Consider the following 16,255-nt stretch of genomic DNA (forward strand, 5'->3'; position numbering starts at 1 on the left):
TTCCCTGGTGGGAAAAACAGCCTACTTTATCCTGCCTGCCAGTTAGGCCTCATCTGTGACACCCTTTTGTTTGTCTATTCCCATGTTATTTACCATGTATGGATTTAAAATGTTGTTTAAATGAATCCCTTGTAGTGGACCTTTCTGATACAATTAGTTCAGTATCTCTGTCTTCATGTTTTCACTTTCCTGTTAACCATTTTATATGGCAAGCTGATGTAAAAATATTTGGTATCCCATAAATTTTGAGTGTGGGCACATTTGCTGATAGCATAAAAAAATAATAAGGCCATTGGGTTGGTTTGGCTGCTGGAGGCAACATTCCACAAGACTGAAATGTCACCACATTTTTGGTAAGCCTCCAATCAGGTAAAACATTTTTAAAGGAAAAGGGGGGAGACAAGTGAAATAGCTTTGAGAATGAGCTGAGATTCTTATGGAGAGTGAGATCTGTGGTGGAAAATATAAAAGGGCTGTGTCACTGTGCAAGAAGCTTGGCACCAAGGAATCAGCTTGGCATCACAAGAGAGGACTGACCTCGTTGTAGTCACTGCAAGGCAATAGGGAAGGACTGGCTGTGGAGAGCATTAAGTGTGAGAGGACCAGTGGTTTGTGGAGATCTGGTAGAAGAAACCTCTGTCAGGGTCTCTGACAACATAAAAACCTTTTATGATGAAAAAATTTGAAGTTCCTCTTTGCTTAGAACTTGGCTGCTGCTGGATAGTGACATAAGCAGTGCTGAGGACGCTTTTAACTCATTTCTGATCTTCATTCTCATGCATACTAGACCACCCTTTAAAGAAACACAATCCACTTCCCACCAAAGGATCTTTGAGGAATTTCCATCAACTCCCAGCAATTTAATCAGCCTTAATTCCTGTGAGTGAACAGCCTCTTTAAGTATGTGCCACGTTAATCTGCACCAGACTACCAAGCACCTCTTTTAGTCCACCTTTCATAATTGAGGTCACCAAACTTATTATACATGGCCTATTCAGATGCTCCATAGGAATTATGCATTTTAAATACCACATAGCATCTAATTAAGAAGGAAAATTGGGCCGTTAAAATGTAGACATATGCTACAATAAAATTTCAATCTAACTTGTGACATCCTAGGGTGAAAAATTTGATCACACACCTGCTCAAGGAATGAGAAGACCAGGCATAATGAAAATCGACAATCAGGCACATCGAATAAACTCCAGTGCCTTCTAATGTCATGTAGCTGATATCTGTTATTCTGCATTATACTGGCCAGGGAGAATGTTTTGGTGGATGGTGCATTGGGACAGGACCTGAACCTCCAAGGTTCAGCCTCTGTTCAGTCTTGTGCTCCCTGTGTGTCCTTGGGGAAGCCCCCAAATCTACTCTTGGAGAAGAGGAATAGCAGCTCAGTGCTCCTTGGAGTGCTCTGAGCCTGAGAAAACAGACTGAGATAGCAGACAACCAGTGAGGGCGTGCAGGACTCAGTCTCCTGCTCTGAAAAAAGGAGAGGTTTTATCTGTGCCTTTGGAAATCACCACCGTGTCAGTTATTTCCTTATTTCATCTTGCAAGTTCCAAAATAAGAATGCTTTAAAGGAACTGAGTCTGAAAGCAATGAAATATGCTTGTCACTGAAAGTCAGGGAGGAGTCCCTTTGTGGACTGTCTCCTGCCTTCACTTTATTACAGTAACTGCCAGGCATCAGAAATGGGCTGGGTCCTGTTCTGCTTGTTTTGTAATAAGTAAGGAAGACATAATTTATTTGCTTTGGTTTTGTTTTTTATTTCTGTCTTTCATTTTCTATTCCCAGAAATAGAAAGAATAAAATGTTTTTTCTGAAGGATTCATTGAAATCCCAGGTCTTGCATTTACATTTTCTTTTTAATCTGTTTTTAATTTGAGAGAAGAGGAGCAAAGCAACTTTACCAAAAGGCAGCATACTTTTTCCTCTGCTCTTAAGAGAATTTGAATGAAACTGATGCTAATTAGAAAAAAACAAGCATGAATTTCCAGGTTGCCAGAGTGTGAAGGTCCTGTAGTTTCAGTGCAAACATCCAGGTTGTTAAAAGATGCACTAAGCTGCACTTTTGGTTCTTTTCAGGTGTTCAACAACACATAACTTTGACCGGGACAGGAGATGGGGACACTGTGCTTTGTTGCCCAGAGACCACTCAGGTAAGGCAAGCCATTGCTGGGCTGCTCCAGATACCTGGCTCCTACTTTGCCACTTGCAGGAAGGAGGGACAGTGCCTTTGGTGCAGCTTTTATTTGTGTATTTACTTGGAAGCAAGCCTTCACATCAGCTGTTTCCATAATCTCTCTGTGATGCTGCACAACCATAGCATTAGACTGTGAATATCACACAGTCTTTAATTCACTCTCTGCTGACTAACTCGAAGCCATGGAGAGAAATTATGGTAATGCCAGCATGGAAATCCAAATTCCTGCTGGGGCCAAACACAAAGGTGATCATCTCCTCCTCCCTCATGGCTTGGATGTGCCTTTTAGCTTTCCCTTCATTTACACAGCTGCATTTTCTGTCTGTTTGACCAGTTAATTTTTTAAGAAGGCACAGAAACATTTGACACCCTGTACAACACACAGCCATCACTTCCAGCTTTCCTTTCTTGAGATCTCATGGGAAAGAGCAAATCCCAAACCCAGACTTCCTTGAGCTTTGGGCTGTGTCAGAAAAGACAAGAGGCCAGACATGTTCATTGCAGGAGTCCTGAGGGATAATGAAAGGATTACTTAGCTGAGCAGCTCTGTGGCTTCATGTGGTCACCACACTCCAGTGCTACAATTACCTCATTGCGAAAGTCTGTCTAAAAGGGGAAGTCAAGGTCTGTGGCAAAGTCACCTTAATATATAAAAGTCACGTTAATTGACACAGTGGGTGAAAGTTCACCTGGGAATATGCATCCCTGTCCTCAGCAGTCCCTCAGTGACTGGTGTTTGCTTGTCTCTGCATCCCTGGCTCCATGCTTCATGAGCTGGAAGCTGGGGAATTCCACTTTATTAGGAATATGTATAAATTCTCATTTCATACAGTCACAGACCAGCTTGAACAATCAAGTGTTGCACTGGTTGAACTTGATGTCCCTGAGGCCTTTTTTGGATCTGTGCTAAATGCTGATCATGTTCCTCTTTATGCCATCTCTCTCTTTTCAAATGAGACACATCTTATTTAGTCTGCAGGATATGACCAATAACCTTAGATATTCACTTCCCACTTTCAAACGAAGGGCTTTTTCCACCAACCCCTTTCAGGGAGTTCTCCACAGTGTCAGGAGTCTTATTGCCAAGCTGATTGCAATCTACCAGAGCACTTGAAAAGCCAAGTTAGCTGAATCACGCTGACAGTCTAAAATTAAGCAGTGCACAGCATGACCTTTTTAAATGTAACTACTTTAAATTATTTTCCAGCCTGGATTTAAAACAGATTAACAGTAGATCAGAGGCCAGTGACCTAGCCCCAAAACAAGCAGCAATGTATACAGCTTTGTAATGCAAGTGTGCCAGACATGGGCTTAGACTTTATGGGCAGTTCATGCTTACAAGAGTCAGGTTATGAAGGCTGCACTTAGTTATTCATCAGTGGCTTCCCAGAGCTTAAAATGTTGGTAGCTGTGACTTGTGACTGCTTTAATCCTCCAGTGAAACACTCACTGTGATGGTGACAGCTGGATGATTCAAGGAGACTCTTCCAGGAGCTGAAAGAGCTGTCCAAGCCTGGTGTTACACATCTGGGGGTGCCTTGTGCCACCTCTGTCCCTCTGTCTCCCCATCATCACTATCCTGCCAGACATCTGGTTGCCTGCAGGCCTTTTTGGGCTTCCTGGCTCATTTTTGGCTGTTACCCACAACAGTGTGGGCTGGAACCAGAAAGGCTTGGGTGGGTTGGAACAAGAAAGCTGCCCTGTCTGCCTACCAGGGTATCTCTGTCGATGCACCCTGACACCAATGAGTGCTTTTCCTGGCTACTGGTTTTCCTCCAGGAAAAAAAAAAAAGAAAAAAAAAGAAAAAAAGGAAAAAAGAAAAGAGTTATATGTGTGAGAGAGGAAAGGAAAGAGAAAAAAGGATGGGGTAACTGAAAGAGATCACTGCTGGCTGTTGCAAAATGAAAGATAACCCCTTTATTTCTGGAAGCATTTAGAATTTGAAAAAATTAAATAAAAGGTTTTTGGCTGTTATTTTATTTATAAATGTAAGTCTACTTAGAGGTTTTTTTGTTTTAATTTTTTTTTTTTTTTTTTTAAGCAGCAAGCACTGTATTTGGACTTGGGAAATGTTTAACAGGTAATTAATCATAGCTTAAAGAGAACAGGTTTATGGTGAGCGTGAAAGGAAAAGCAACATAATGGATGAAGGGAATTTGAAACAAAAGAAGGAAAGTTTGCCTGCTGTGGAAGAAATAAGCAATCAAACTGAACAATGCTGATCTTTAAAATGTGTAAAATAATACTTCTTCATTTAATCCACTGAAGTATTAAATATTTGGGTGTTTTTTTCTTGAAAAACAAGAAAAAAGTGGAATTTCAGGGAGAGGGTATCCTTTGGCCATAAGAGGTTGGTGAGCAGTGTATCCATTGGCATGGAAGGAGCTTCTTTAGAGCTAAGGTTGAAGCACAAACTCTCTCCAGGCCAACAATACCACATGTATGTGACAAGTCAACTTCAAGACGTTGGAGGTGCTTACAAATCAATGTTAAGGAAGTGCTGGAGGCTTTGATCCAGAAAAATACATCTGCCAAGTTTAAGGGAAAGTTTAACCAAGAAGCCTTTAGCTTTAGGATGAAGTGAAGCTTGGGTAGGAAGTTTGTGCTGGAGGGAGGTGTTAGTGCTGCATACACCTGGGCCAGCTGGGCTGTGCATGCATAACTCACAGATATGTACAAATACCCATAAATGTGAAATGCCCCTATAGGTGGGACTTCCAGATTTTTGGGCAGTCTGGTAGGGCTACTTCTCTGAATGTCTAGAAATCTCGGAGAAACTGCCAAAACCCCAGGGAGTGCCAAAAACGGGGGAGAAAATTGCCAGACGGTATTTTTAAGATCCCTTTGGACTGATATGGAAAGAAGTAGTAGAGTGGTGTGGGCTGTGCAGGCAAGAGGATGAGGCATCACCCCAGGAGGAGCTCTGAGGAAGGTAAGTAGCAGAAACAGAAAGTTTTTGTTGGGAAATACAGGCAGAAAGGTGAGACAAGGCTACTGCTCAATCAACAGAGACTCGGAGAGGTGAAGCTGCAGTCAAGATGAGAGCCAGCAAGCATGGAGTGTTTTACCCATGAGGGAGCTTTAGACACTGCTTTAGACTTGGCACTGCCCAGTTAATGGATAGTTCATAGTGGGCAGGATTCCCCACTGGGAACTGAGATGCGTCCATCTGCTTATGAACAGAAGTTGTTCCTGGACTCCAGGAAAGATGTGGAGCAACACAGAACATGCCTGGAAGGTCAGACGAGTGGTGGGTGGAAAGTAGTGAGGGACAGATTGAGAAAGAAATGAATGAGTGGAAGTGCTTTTTGCAGACTTAACAAGGGTACAAAAAATTTAATGAGCATTTGTTACAGCAGAAGGTGGCTTGGAGATCAGGTCGTGGTTTGGATATAGTGGGAACAGGAAATGCACGATTTTCCTTTGAGGAAACATTATGGCACTAGAAGTTTCATAACTATCAACAGCAGGAAGAGTAGGAATGTCACTGACTTTACTTGCTTTCCCTTGATGTTATCCTGGATTGAAACTACCAGTGAATACACCCAGACCTGCTATCTGATAGGAATTACATCGCTCTCTTCTGAAGTAAATATTTTGATCCCTGCAGGGGAACCTCACATTTACACTGCTGTAGCAAGCTTCAGGGTGCACCCTTTGTGCTTCACTTCAGCCCTGTTCGTGTGTGCCTGTGCCTCTACATGTCCCATCCCATGCTCAGGACACCCTGTCTAGCTGAAGAAGCACCTGGATTGAGTAACCCTGGAGATGGCCTAGCAGACTTTGACTAGCATTAAAAAGGAAGATTTGAATGCAGACAAGCTGTTGGGCCAGCTCTGGAGCAGGTGTAAACATGCTGTTGGTTAACTTCAGGGGAGATACATCCCTCAGCACTGCCTGAAATCAGAAACACTCCTGACCAGAAAGACTTTTGCATTGCACATTGCCAAGTAAAACTTCTATTTTGCAGGAGTTGTCCTGGCACCTACCTCCTCTCCCACCACATTTTCCCATCATTCAGAAAATTCCCTAGTAAATGGAGATATGCTACACTGGTCTAGTTTTCATCTTTCTTGGCGTGATTTACTTGGATGTACTTTGTGGTTTGCTTTATAATTTTTCCCTTGATCCCAGCTGTTCATTAGTTTTAGACATAACCCCAAATCCCACTGCAAATTCTTGTGTTGAGGGCTGTCCTTTGTGCAGTTTGAAGGAGATGTGTGATCCCGTGGTGGATATTGCAGTGTGAAGGCTGCAGGGCAGAGGCAGCTCTGCAGCCTTCCTCCCTCCCCAGGGAAAAGGCACAGCTCCATCTTGTGGGCACCTGTCCCTTCTTCTTCCTCGCCACAGCTCCAGCTCTGGGGTCTTCAGGTGTGCCTGGACCTGCCCCCTTCACACAACTTAGTCTGGGGGGGGAAGGTTCAGCTAAGTGATTTACCATATGTTTTTTAAAAGCTGGATAAATATGTTTCCAGCTGTAAAACAGCTGGAAACAAGCCCACTGTCAATTGGTTGGACAAACTTCGTTTTATGCTAATAGATGGTATTAAACCCACTGAGCATTGAACCAAAATGGTAAATGGAGCCAAAAGGACAAAGCCTGACTTATACCATACTTATTAACAACAACTTCTTATGTGGCCTCTCTAGATCATTGTGCAGACAATCCCTGCCAGAATGGAGGGACCTGTTCTCTCACCCATAGCCACAGGATGTACCACTGTACCTGTCCTGAGGAATTCACAGGCGAGGACTGTCAGCTGAGTAAGTATCTTCTACCACCAGTGTTACAACATGAAATATGAATAGTAAGTAGAGCTCATTAATGTTTGCTTAATGAAAAGGTAGTGCTGTTGTGATGGGAGAGACCACTGCAGCATGAATGTGTAGGTGGATTTCCAAATGGTTGTGACAGAGAATCCATGCCTGACAGGACAACTGAAAATAGCTTGACTGTATAATTATAAATCCAAGTATGTTCTGAGCATGGGAAACACAAAAAGCCTCTTCCTCTTCCTTTGCTGTTTTTAAGATTTAGATATCTCTTACAGGTTTGGAAATTACTGATATCTAGTAGGCAATGGATAGAGATGTACATGCACATACTGGGTACAGTGATGTGTCCTGCTCACAGGCCTTTAGGAGAAAACCACCTGAGGTTCCTGGAGCTGCTGCTCTACTGGCTCAATGCCTCCACACTATGCAGGCTGGCTAGCTTGAGAAGCACTGTCAACAAACATGGATCTGCTCAACAGGAAAAAAGGGATGAGCAGGGAATGATAATAGACATTGTGGTGCCATTTCTTGCAAGAAATAACATCTGAAAGCTTGTGTTGTTTGTAAAACTTTGTTTCAGAGAAATGTTTTGACAACAGTCTCTACCAATTCTTTGATGTGGGTGCGAGCTGGTCAAGAGTCCAACAAGGAGTAGTGGAGCAGTGCATGTGTGTGAACAGCCAGATCGAGTGTGGGCATGTGGAACACAAAAGTAAGGCACTATTTTGTACCACAGCTGTAGGTCTGCATGGAATGGAGATAAAGGACAGTGAGGGTATCAAGGCCTGAGTGGTGTTACACACCCTAATGCTGCCCTTGCAGCTCATGTACCCTCTCTAAAAGACAATATTTTAGCTTTCCTTTCCATGAGTGAGCAGTTATAGGAAAATAAGAAATCCCTTTAATGTGTCCATCCTTATTTGAGGAAGCAACTGTGTATATTATGATGAGTTTTTGGGACACACCTCAGTGTTTTCTTTGAGAGGAATGAAATCCTGATCTGCAGCATGTGAGAATATACAACAGGTTTTATAGTAGAAGTGGTAATTTTTTTTCTCCAAAACTATAACCTGCCTGAGAGGCACACCCTGCACACCAGCAACCATTTCATACTGCTGTTTTGCCTCTGTGTTTCTTTCCAAACCCATCCTACTCTTAAACTGACAGCATGTAAATTTTATCCACTTCCAAGATCTCAAAGGGCCTGCATTGGCCCCAGAGCCCCTATGATTTTTGGCCCATTCCCGGCAGGGGTGGTGCTTACATTATGAAGCCTCCTCCTTGTTTAGGGGCTGCCAGGAACCCAACACCCATGCCAGCCAGCACAGAATATGCATTTTGGGTTGTCACCCATCTGAAGAAGCCAGCACAGCACCTTTCATTTGGAGGAGACATGTTGGGAAGCAAACCATGTGCCTCACCTCTATGTGTGCTCTGGTATGGCTATTCTGTGACTCAGTCTGGCTAACTTTTACCCTGCCCACAAGTAAGACACAGTATAAATAAGTTTCATAAAAGCCCTTTGAAATATATAGGTGCTTTTATTCCCACCATATGTAACTAGAAAATAAAGTATGGAGAGTCAGTGGCTCTCTATGACATTGAGATTCCATGTGAAAGTTGGGTAATTTGATAGGACTTAATACTTCCCAATCACAGATCTTAAATATTTAACGGAGCTCCCTACTAGGTATGTTATAATAAATTCTAATAGAGCTCAGTGGCAAGTCTGGAATTGGCAGAATCCTCTGTAGAGAAAGAAGTGTTAATGCCATCAGCACTAGTAATAATAATCACCACCCCCATTTTACCTATTGTTCATTGATAGTATCTTTCAATAGCTGACATTATCCAATAGCAGTGAAAACAATGAGGCAGACCTTAGTGGGCAGAATTCCGTCGAGTTTCCTTTTCTTTAATTTATCACAAGTGTAGGTCTGAGATAAGCAAAGAAGAAAAACTTCCCCCCAATGCATGTGCACAGAGGAGATGCACTAGAGTAAGTTAAAATAGACTGATTCTCTCGAATAATTTGTACCTTTGGCTTGACTTTTGGTTGTGCTTTCTTGTAGGTTGTGCTCATGATCCTTGCATGAATGGTGGAGAGTGCAAGATGGTTACCTCCACTGGGAAAATAGTATGTGATTGCAAAGAAAATTTTGCAGGGAAGTACTGCAATATTGGTAAGTATAACCACCTACAGGCAGACAGATTTAGGAGTTTTCATCTGGGTGTTAGGCTGGTGGGTTTGGCTCTGTTGTGTTCTGCATTTGAGGACATTTTTTTTAACAACTGAAGAGTCACACATAACAAGGGTTTAATGTATTTATCCAGTGTAAAACATAACACACACTTCACAACTGAGACTCTGGTTCTAAAAATATTTTTTCATGCCCTTTACTTCATAGAAAATCAAACATAGAAATTTTAATTAAACTACACATGCCTATGAAATAAGTGCATGCTTCCATTCTGGAGAATCAGTCACAGAGTTGTAGTCTAGAGCTACTGCCTCCCTACAGATCCACACATCCTCTCATAAAGCAGGGATTTACATCTTAAAAAATCTAGCAGCCATTCCTTGGTGCACTAAATGACTGTGGGACAAATAAAATGCTCACCCTATGGGTTACCTTACACTTTAAATTAATAGCACATTTATCCCAGTACAGGTTATATACAACCCCTTCCTTTCTCTGGTGGGTCAGGGAAGAGAAATCTGCTTTTTGGTATCTATGTGTTACTCCTGTTTTGCATTTTAGATGCTACATAGTTTTGATACAACTTTCCTCCAGGAGAATTAGCATTTATCCCTGCAGGGGTTAAATCTGCTTGCAAAGCTCGCTTGCATGCTATATCTGCAAATTATGCCAATGGCTACTTTATAAACAAATGCACATTTTAGGCATAAATGTTAACAGACCTTCAGTGACACCATCCTGTGACCCCATCAATTCATTGGCTGTGCCTTTCTGAGGGCACGAATCCCTTGGCTCATCAAAACTGAGGACATGACTCCCAGTGGCTCTGGTGGGCACTTTCTTAATCCAAATAGGCAGTGGGGTAAAAACACCTGTTAATGAACACTGCAATTTGTATCTGGCGTTCTTGTTGTTACTCTGATAGTTAACAAATTGTGTAGCCAACTATTCTAGCTGGTGAAAAAAAGAAACCAATTTGGGAGGCCAGCAGTACAGCTGGAATAGCAAATAGCAGGAGTGAATGGACAGAGTATGAGCTGGTCCTGAATGTTCATTCACCAGGTACCTGATGAACCATGCAAAATGAGTTTGTGACTCTTTTAAGTCCTTCATAAGGAGCAGTATTTTAGCTCAGCTGTTTTGTCCTTTAGTTACCCTGGGGAGATATTCCCAGGCTTTGGGAATGCTGCTGCAGGGATCTGGGTGAGGAGCTGCACAGCACACGTGTGACCTGGAGCTCAGGGCAGGGCTGCACTCTGCTCATTTTCACATTAAACTTCTTTTCCAAGTCCTGTTTTATTATCAGCTTCCCCTGCCCGAAGAGGCAATGGTGCCGAGACATCCACCCAGCAGGGCCTGGACCATGTATATCAGTGTTATAGCTGTCATACTGGCTTCTGCCTGACTAGCTTAGAACAAGAAATAAGCAGGTGCTCTTTGATTGCTTGAAAATAATAAAGCAAACATTTGGTTTGCTAAACAAGTGGCTCTGGATGCTTAGAATCCATCTGTGTTCAGCTGCCTAACACCCCTACATGGAACAGGAACTGAAAGATTGTGTTTATGTGTCAGGGCCTTGCAGAGAGTCTTAAAAAGAAAAAACTCTTTGTCAGGATTTAGTCATTCTAAATAAATGCAAATAAATGAGTCTTCAGGTCTATAGACCTGGTAGTACCACCACAGTAGGGCAATGGCATTCTGGTGAAAGTGCTACAGGCTTGTATTATCTCAGCACTCAGAAATGATTAAATTTTTTTATTTTATTAAATTTTTTTTGACCCTTCAATTTGATGCAGTGAAGAGAAATTGCTTTTTTCTTTGTTTCCTTTTTACTGTCTTGTATAGTTTCCCTTGTCTGACAGGACACACTTGTGAAGTTACCCTTTAGTTGGAATAGCTGGTGGCTATAATGCTTGATTCAGAGAAAGTGTTAGACTATTTCCTCTCCAAAGTGTACTTTATTCTGAATTATCAGTTAAAGAGGCAACCTTAAAGCCAAGGTATGATGCAAAAATATCTTAAATTTCCCTTTTTTTTAAGCAGGAATCAATTAATTTAATAAAGAGGAAGCCAAGACTGTTATTGAGCTGTAATGTTTGAGGTATCTCTGATGTCCTCTGCCCTTGACTTGCACAAAGAATAACCAGCCTTCATATGTATCTAATGGAAAATCAGCAAATTTATCTTAACATTATAGTCAACAAATATTAATAAATGAAGTACCATCCTTCATCCATCAGATCACAAGCCTAAGTACTACTGTGACTCAAGCATTGGTACAGTAGACTGAGGAGCAAAACCAACAGGAAAGTACTGAGAAACACTTCTCTTGGTTGACGACTTACTTAGCAGATGCTTGGATTATCATATCTGTCAGACCTTTACCTGTTTTCCATGAATTTGTCTAAACTCTTTAGTACTCCTTTATGCTTTTTCCTTTCACAGCATTCCATGTCAAGAAGTTCTAGAATTTAAATAGATGTGATGAAAAGAAGTATTTTCTATTGTTAACAAAAAAATATACTGCCTGGTAATTTTATTCTTCCCCTTTGAACAGTGAGTAACAGAATAATCATAGCTTTTGTGATTTTAAAGATACCTATTTATCTGTCCATTACTTTTTGGACTTCAGTGTCCCTGTCAGTACTCAAAACTCATCTTTGATCTTGGAATTCTCTTGTAAACAATCATTATGTATGTGTGTTTCTCTCTCTATGTGTATATATATATATATGTATATTTCTGCTCATTATCATAAATGAGCATATAGATACTGGAAAATCATGAGCCGACTTAAAGAAAAACAAAAAAGAGGTGATAAAGTAACAGAGGAGATATCCATAACAAAGGAGATTGATATACAAACGACAGTTTCTAATATAGATTTCTATTCTTTGTGGTAATACATTATTTTCTTAGAGAGGAAACTTTCAGTACTAAAGAAAGATCTGCCATTTAAAAAAGTGTTCTGAGACAGTTTATGTGCATAGGATTTCAGTGAAGTTTAATTTTGAAGGAAATTAGATACATTGCCAACAAATTGTTCCCCATACAGATGCTGTTTAAAATTGTTCAAGGACCCATGTTTAATTAAGTTCAATTCATAATAATTTCCCTTAAATATTCACCTATATTCAGAAATATGGATTTTGTGCTAAAAGAATAGCTGCATTCTCTTTGGAAACAGCTCTTGCTGAGACAGTTCTGAATCCAGGCTCTAGGTGAGGATTTGAGGATTCAGAATCAATTGTCCAACCATGAGTAGCAATGGTTGTCTCATTGAACACAGAAAGTTACCTAAAGGGCCTAAAGCCAACCATTTTAGCAGTGGTAAATGTGGGCAAGAAGTGAAACCTGAGAAAGATGTGAGTGGAATATTTTTTCTCTAGCCCAGGTTGGCATAGGGAATGAAGAGTGACTTTGTTTGGTAAATAATGAACTTCAGAAATACTTAGCTTCACTGGAGGTTATAACTGATGGCAAACAATTATAAATATGTAATTGTAAATTACTTTGACATTTTATGTTTCTCTGAACTGATAGGAGCCATGGTGGAGATGTTGGATGAATGCAAAGTGATACACAGCTAAAGACAGAGGAGGAGTTTTCTGGCCAGAGGACAGATAATTCATTATAATATGCATTTATGGAGAAGTTAAAGGGGGTTAAAGGGTAAAGGAAGGAGATGTAGAATTTTTTTTCAGGGATTAGTGCCTTTAGGTTTCTGTGGTTGAAACCCCACCATTGCATTCACACTTTTTGCTTTAGTTGATAATATGTTAAAGGAAATGAATGTATATTTTGCCCGACTTCCGTGTAAAGGACTTTTTTTTCTAACCACTGCTTTGTTACTGTTGGTTGGATGCAGTTTTTAGTAAATTTGGGTTACTTATTTGTATTTTAATTTTATTCTTGATTTGTTCTTATTTATTCTTTATTTATATTCTGATATGTTAATGGGGTTTACTTAGTCAACAATTCCTTTCCTGAAGCATTTCCTCACTGTGGCTGTGGGTTGCACTAGGTTTGAGCATATTGGGAGCACTGCACAGAGGATTATACATTTTGGGTTTTCTTTGGATTAAGGTTTGGGTAGCCATAATGGTTTTGATAATATTTTGGTCATGACAAAATGTGAAGCTGGTGAAGGCATTTTTGAAAACTCTGCTTTGTAGTGTTTGGGGCATTTTCCTCATTGGGCTATGGATAATGGAATTAGAGGGGTACCATAGCTTTAAGGAAAGCATGAGCTGGAATGCTAATTGTGGAAGGCTTCTGGTTATGTAAGGAGATGTGGTGTATGTCAGAAGTAGGTTGAGGATTTTCAGAAAAGGAAAATGATCAAATAGCTGAATATATAATTCCATGCAGGAAAAAAAAACCTTCTTGGCCACATCTTTGGGGGTTAAACTGAGGGAGTTTGAGGTAATAGAATTAGCAAAAATGACAGCAAACCCACCTATTTAGTGGTTCTTTTACTGAAATAGTGTGTTGGCAGTTTTCTACTAAAAAAGCTACTTTAGTAAAGGAAATTCAGCTCTGGAGGCTGGAAGGAAAGTTTTAAATATTTTTTTTTCTGAAGAAGGCAGAAGATAATGCATCGTAACTTTTTGGTTTATATTTACCCTGTAGTAGAATGCTTTTGGATTAATGTTTAATTTTTTACTTTCTAGAAACACGGGGGAAAACAGGGTGAAGTATAATAACAAGGTCAGTTGGCTGACAATGATAAATAGGCATTTAACCAGTCAGTCAGTCCCCCACTGAACCTGGACAAATAGGTCTGGAAGTAAGACTTGAAAAGGATTTCTAAGTGGAGCTGAGAAGATGCTTGTTGCTTGCATGTATGAAGCACTGGGCTTAGTAATCAAATTATGCTGAAAAAGAGTAAAGTAATTATTTCTCCATAGTTGTGGAAAAATAGATGGAACAGCTGATAAAAAAGCAACATTATGTATTAATATGGCTTGGAGAGGTGATTATGTTATTTGCACTGGACAAGATTTATAGGTCACCATGGAATTTGAATGAAGGGAAAGCATGGTTTAATAATGCAAGGATAATGAAGAGAAGGCCTAGAGCACCACTGCAGAAATAGTAGTGGTGGGTTGGATTTATATCAGATTTTGAATTATTAACAGGATAAAAACTATGCCCAGTAGACTTGCCTGCAATGATGAATGGTCATAGGCATTGGAAGATGAAGAAATGGGTGAGCATGGCATTGTCCACTAAGCCTCCACCTCTGATTCACTGCACTGAGACTGTGCCACTCTAGGGGATGGTGAACAGGACACCAGAGACAGCTGTGGCTTTGCAAAACAACCATTCCATCCCATTTGTGGAGGTGGGAGATGTGAGCAATGATAGACAGGCTCTTCTTATCTCCCTTCTTTATAATTTTAGGACCAAAATAAAGCTTTTGGCTAATACAGAGAAAAACAAAAATGAAGAAGGAAGTACTGTTTGCATGGAGGTTATGGATCAGTAATTTATGTTTGACACCTTGGCAAATGTGGGCTACAGAGGAGAGCTAATGAGCTATGCTGGTAGCAGCATGGCATACAGCAAGGACTACCTCTGTAGGGATTGAGAGACAAGGCAGATAATCAAAGAAGAGGAAAAAAATTCTCAGGTCAGAGATAGGAGTAGGTTCAAGATCCACAGAGGACTTCTTTATTTTTACATGCATTTTCAGATGCTGGTGGGCACTAAGCTTTCTGTGTTTTGCTCTGTATTCCTACAGTGTTGCCTTTTTAGATGACATGTCTTTGTTGTAATCCTGGTATAAACTAATATGATTAATTTTAGCAGCTGCTAATATGAAGCAGCTGCTTAGTCCTTACTCTTGTGAGAGTGCCTGACTTGGCAGCAGTGTTACTGGGTGCTGGTTAATTGAAAGCCATTAGGGTGTTTTAAATCTTACTTTTGATTTATTTGAGATATGACAGTGTTTTCAGTTAGTTATGTTTTATAGAGGGGACATCTCTTGAAGGGCAAGGGGACTGACATCTCTTAATCCATGCAATCAGTTGTCCTGTGTAATTGTCAGTCAGGAAGGTGGTTGAAGGGAAGATGTGATGCAGCTCACCCTTGGATTACTGTATTGTTTGTTTCTCCCATCTCCTGCTTTCTCCTCTCAGCCCACTCTGGATGCTTTGGGGGCTCAAGAGACCCCCACCTCTCATCCCAGTCTCTGCAGAGCAGCTGCTCATCTGCTGACCATCATTAACTGCTACACAATCTGCTTCTTTTCCTGCCCAAAGAGTTATTTTGGCTCATACTCTGAGCATATCAGGACCTACAGGTATATTCAAAAGAATGAAAGCTTTCACTATGAATTATGTACTCAGACATTCTTGAAAATCCTGTATGATAGTCTGTGAAACTGTCAAAGTAATATAGCACTGATATTGGCTTCTTGTTCCCAGCATTTCTTTCCCCAGCTCTTGACAACCTATTTCCTAAATACATTGCCCCTATTAGCTTTATATACCTACCTATTGGATTGCATTTATGACTCTGTAAATCATAATTATTGTACTAGAATTGAAGGTAATAAATAGAAAAATGAAATGGAAAAAGAGCCAATCCTTCCTTTTATCTAGGATATTACTTTCCTTAGCTATAAGAAAATGCTGGCAGAGTTTATAAATTTCTGGATTTAAACTTTTATATTAAAGATTCAGCTTATTCAGAAGGTAGCTTTGTACATTAGCTTTTATGACAGATATAAATCTCTTCAATTTTACCTCAAATGATCTAAGCATTGGCAAGTATGAAGTATGAAATTGGCAACTTTGAAGAAGAAACATATTAAAAAATAAGTCTATTTTCAGTAAATGCAGTGTGCCATCCTTATGTCAGGACGCAACTTAAATAGATTTTTTGTGTATGTAAATAACTTTTCCCCACAGATTTAAATCCATCCTTGTTTTACATAGTAATTTTCTGTTAGATTTATTGATTACAAAAAGATGCCAATTTTTCCACCTTTCTGCCTAGCTTCTAGCTCACACAGATCGTTTGTGTTGTAATTGGGCTGCACTTTCAATGGGGATTCATTCCAGT

General features: G+C 40.4%; 1 protein-coding gene across 2 annotated transcripts in view; it reads left to right on the forward strand.

Moving 5' to 3' along the window:
• Nucleotides 1-16,255, forward strand: part of HGFAC (HGF activator) — a 39,274-nt gene that overhangs the window by 6,628 nt on the left and 16,391 nt on the right. The window contains exons 4-8 of one of the 2 annotated variants that reach the window (XM_088163068.1): nucleotides 2,089-2,162; nucleotides 4,252-4,287; nucleotides 6,858-6,971; nucleotides 7,564-7,695; nucleotides 9,056-9,166. In XM_088163068.1, coding sequence (XP_088019194.1) covers nucleotides 2,089-2,162; nucleotides 4,252-4,287; nucleotides 6,858-6,971; nucleotides 7,564-7,695; nucleotides 9,056-9,166 — 467 coding nt within the window. The remainder of the gene's footprint in view (nucleotides 1-2,088; nucleotides 2,163-4,251; nucleotides 4,288-6,857; nucleotides 6,972-7,563; nucleotides 7,696-9,055; nucleotides 9,167-16,255) is intronic. The other variant, XM_014895286.2, reaches the window with a different exon arrangement.

This window comes from Sturnus vulgaris, chromosome 4 (assembly GCF_052056855.1).
Source record: "Sturnus vulgaris isolate bStuVul1 chromosome 4, bStuVul1.hap1, whole genome shotgun sequence".
Lineage (NCBI taxonomy): Eukaryota > Metazoa > Chordata > Aves > Passeriformes > Sturnidae > Sturnus > Sturnus vulgaris.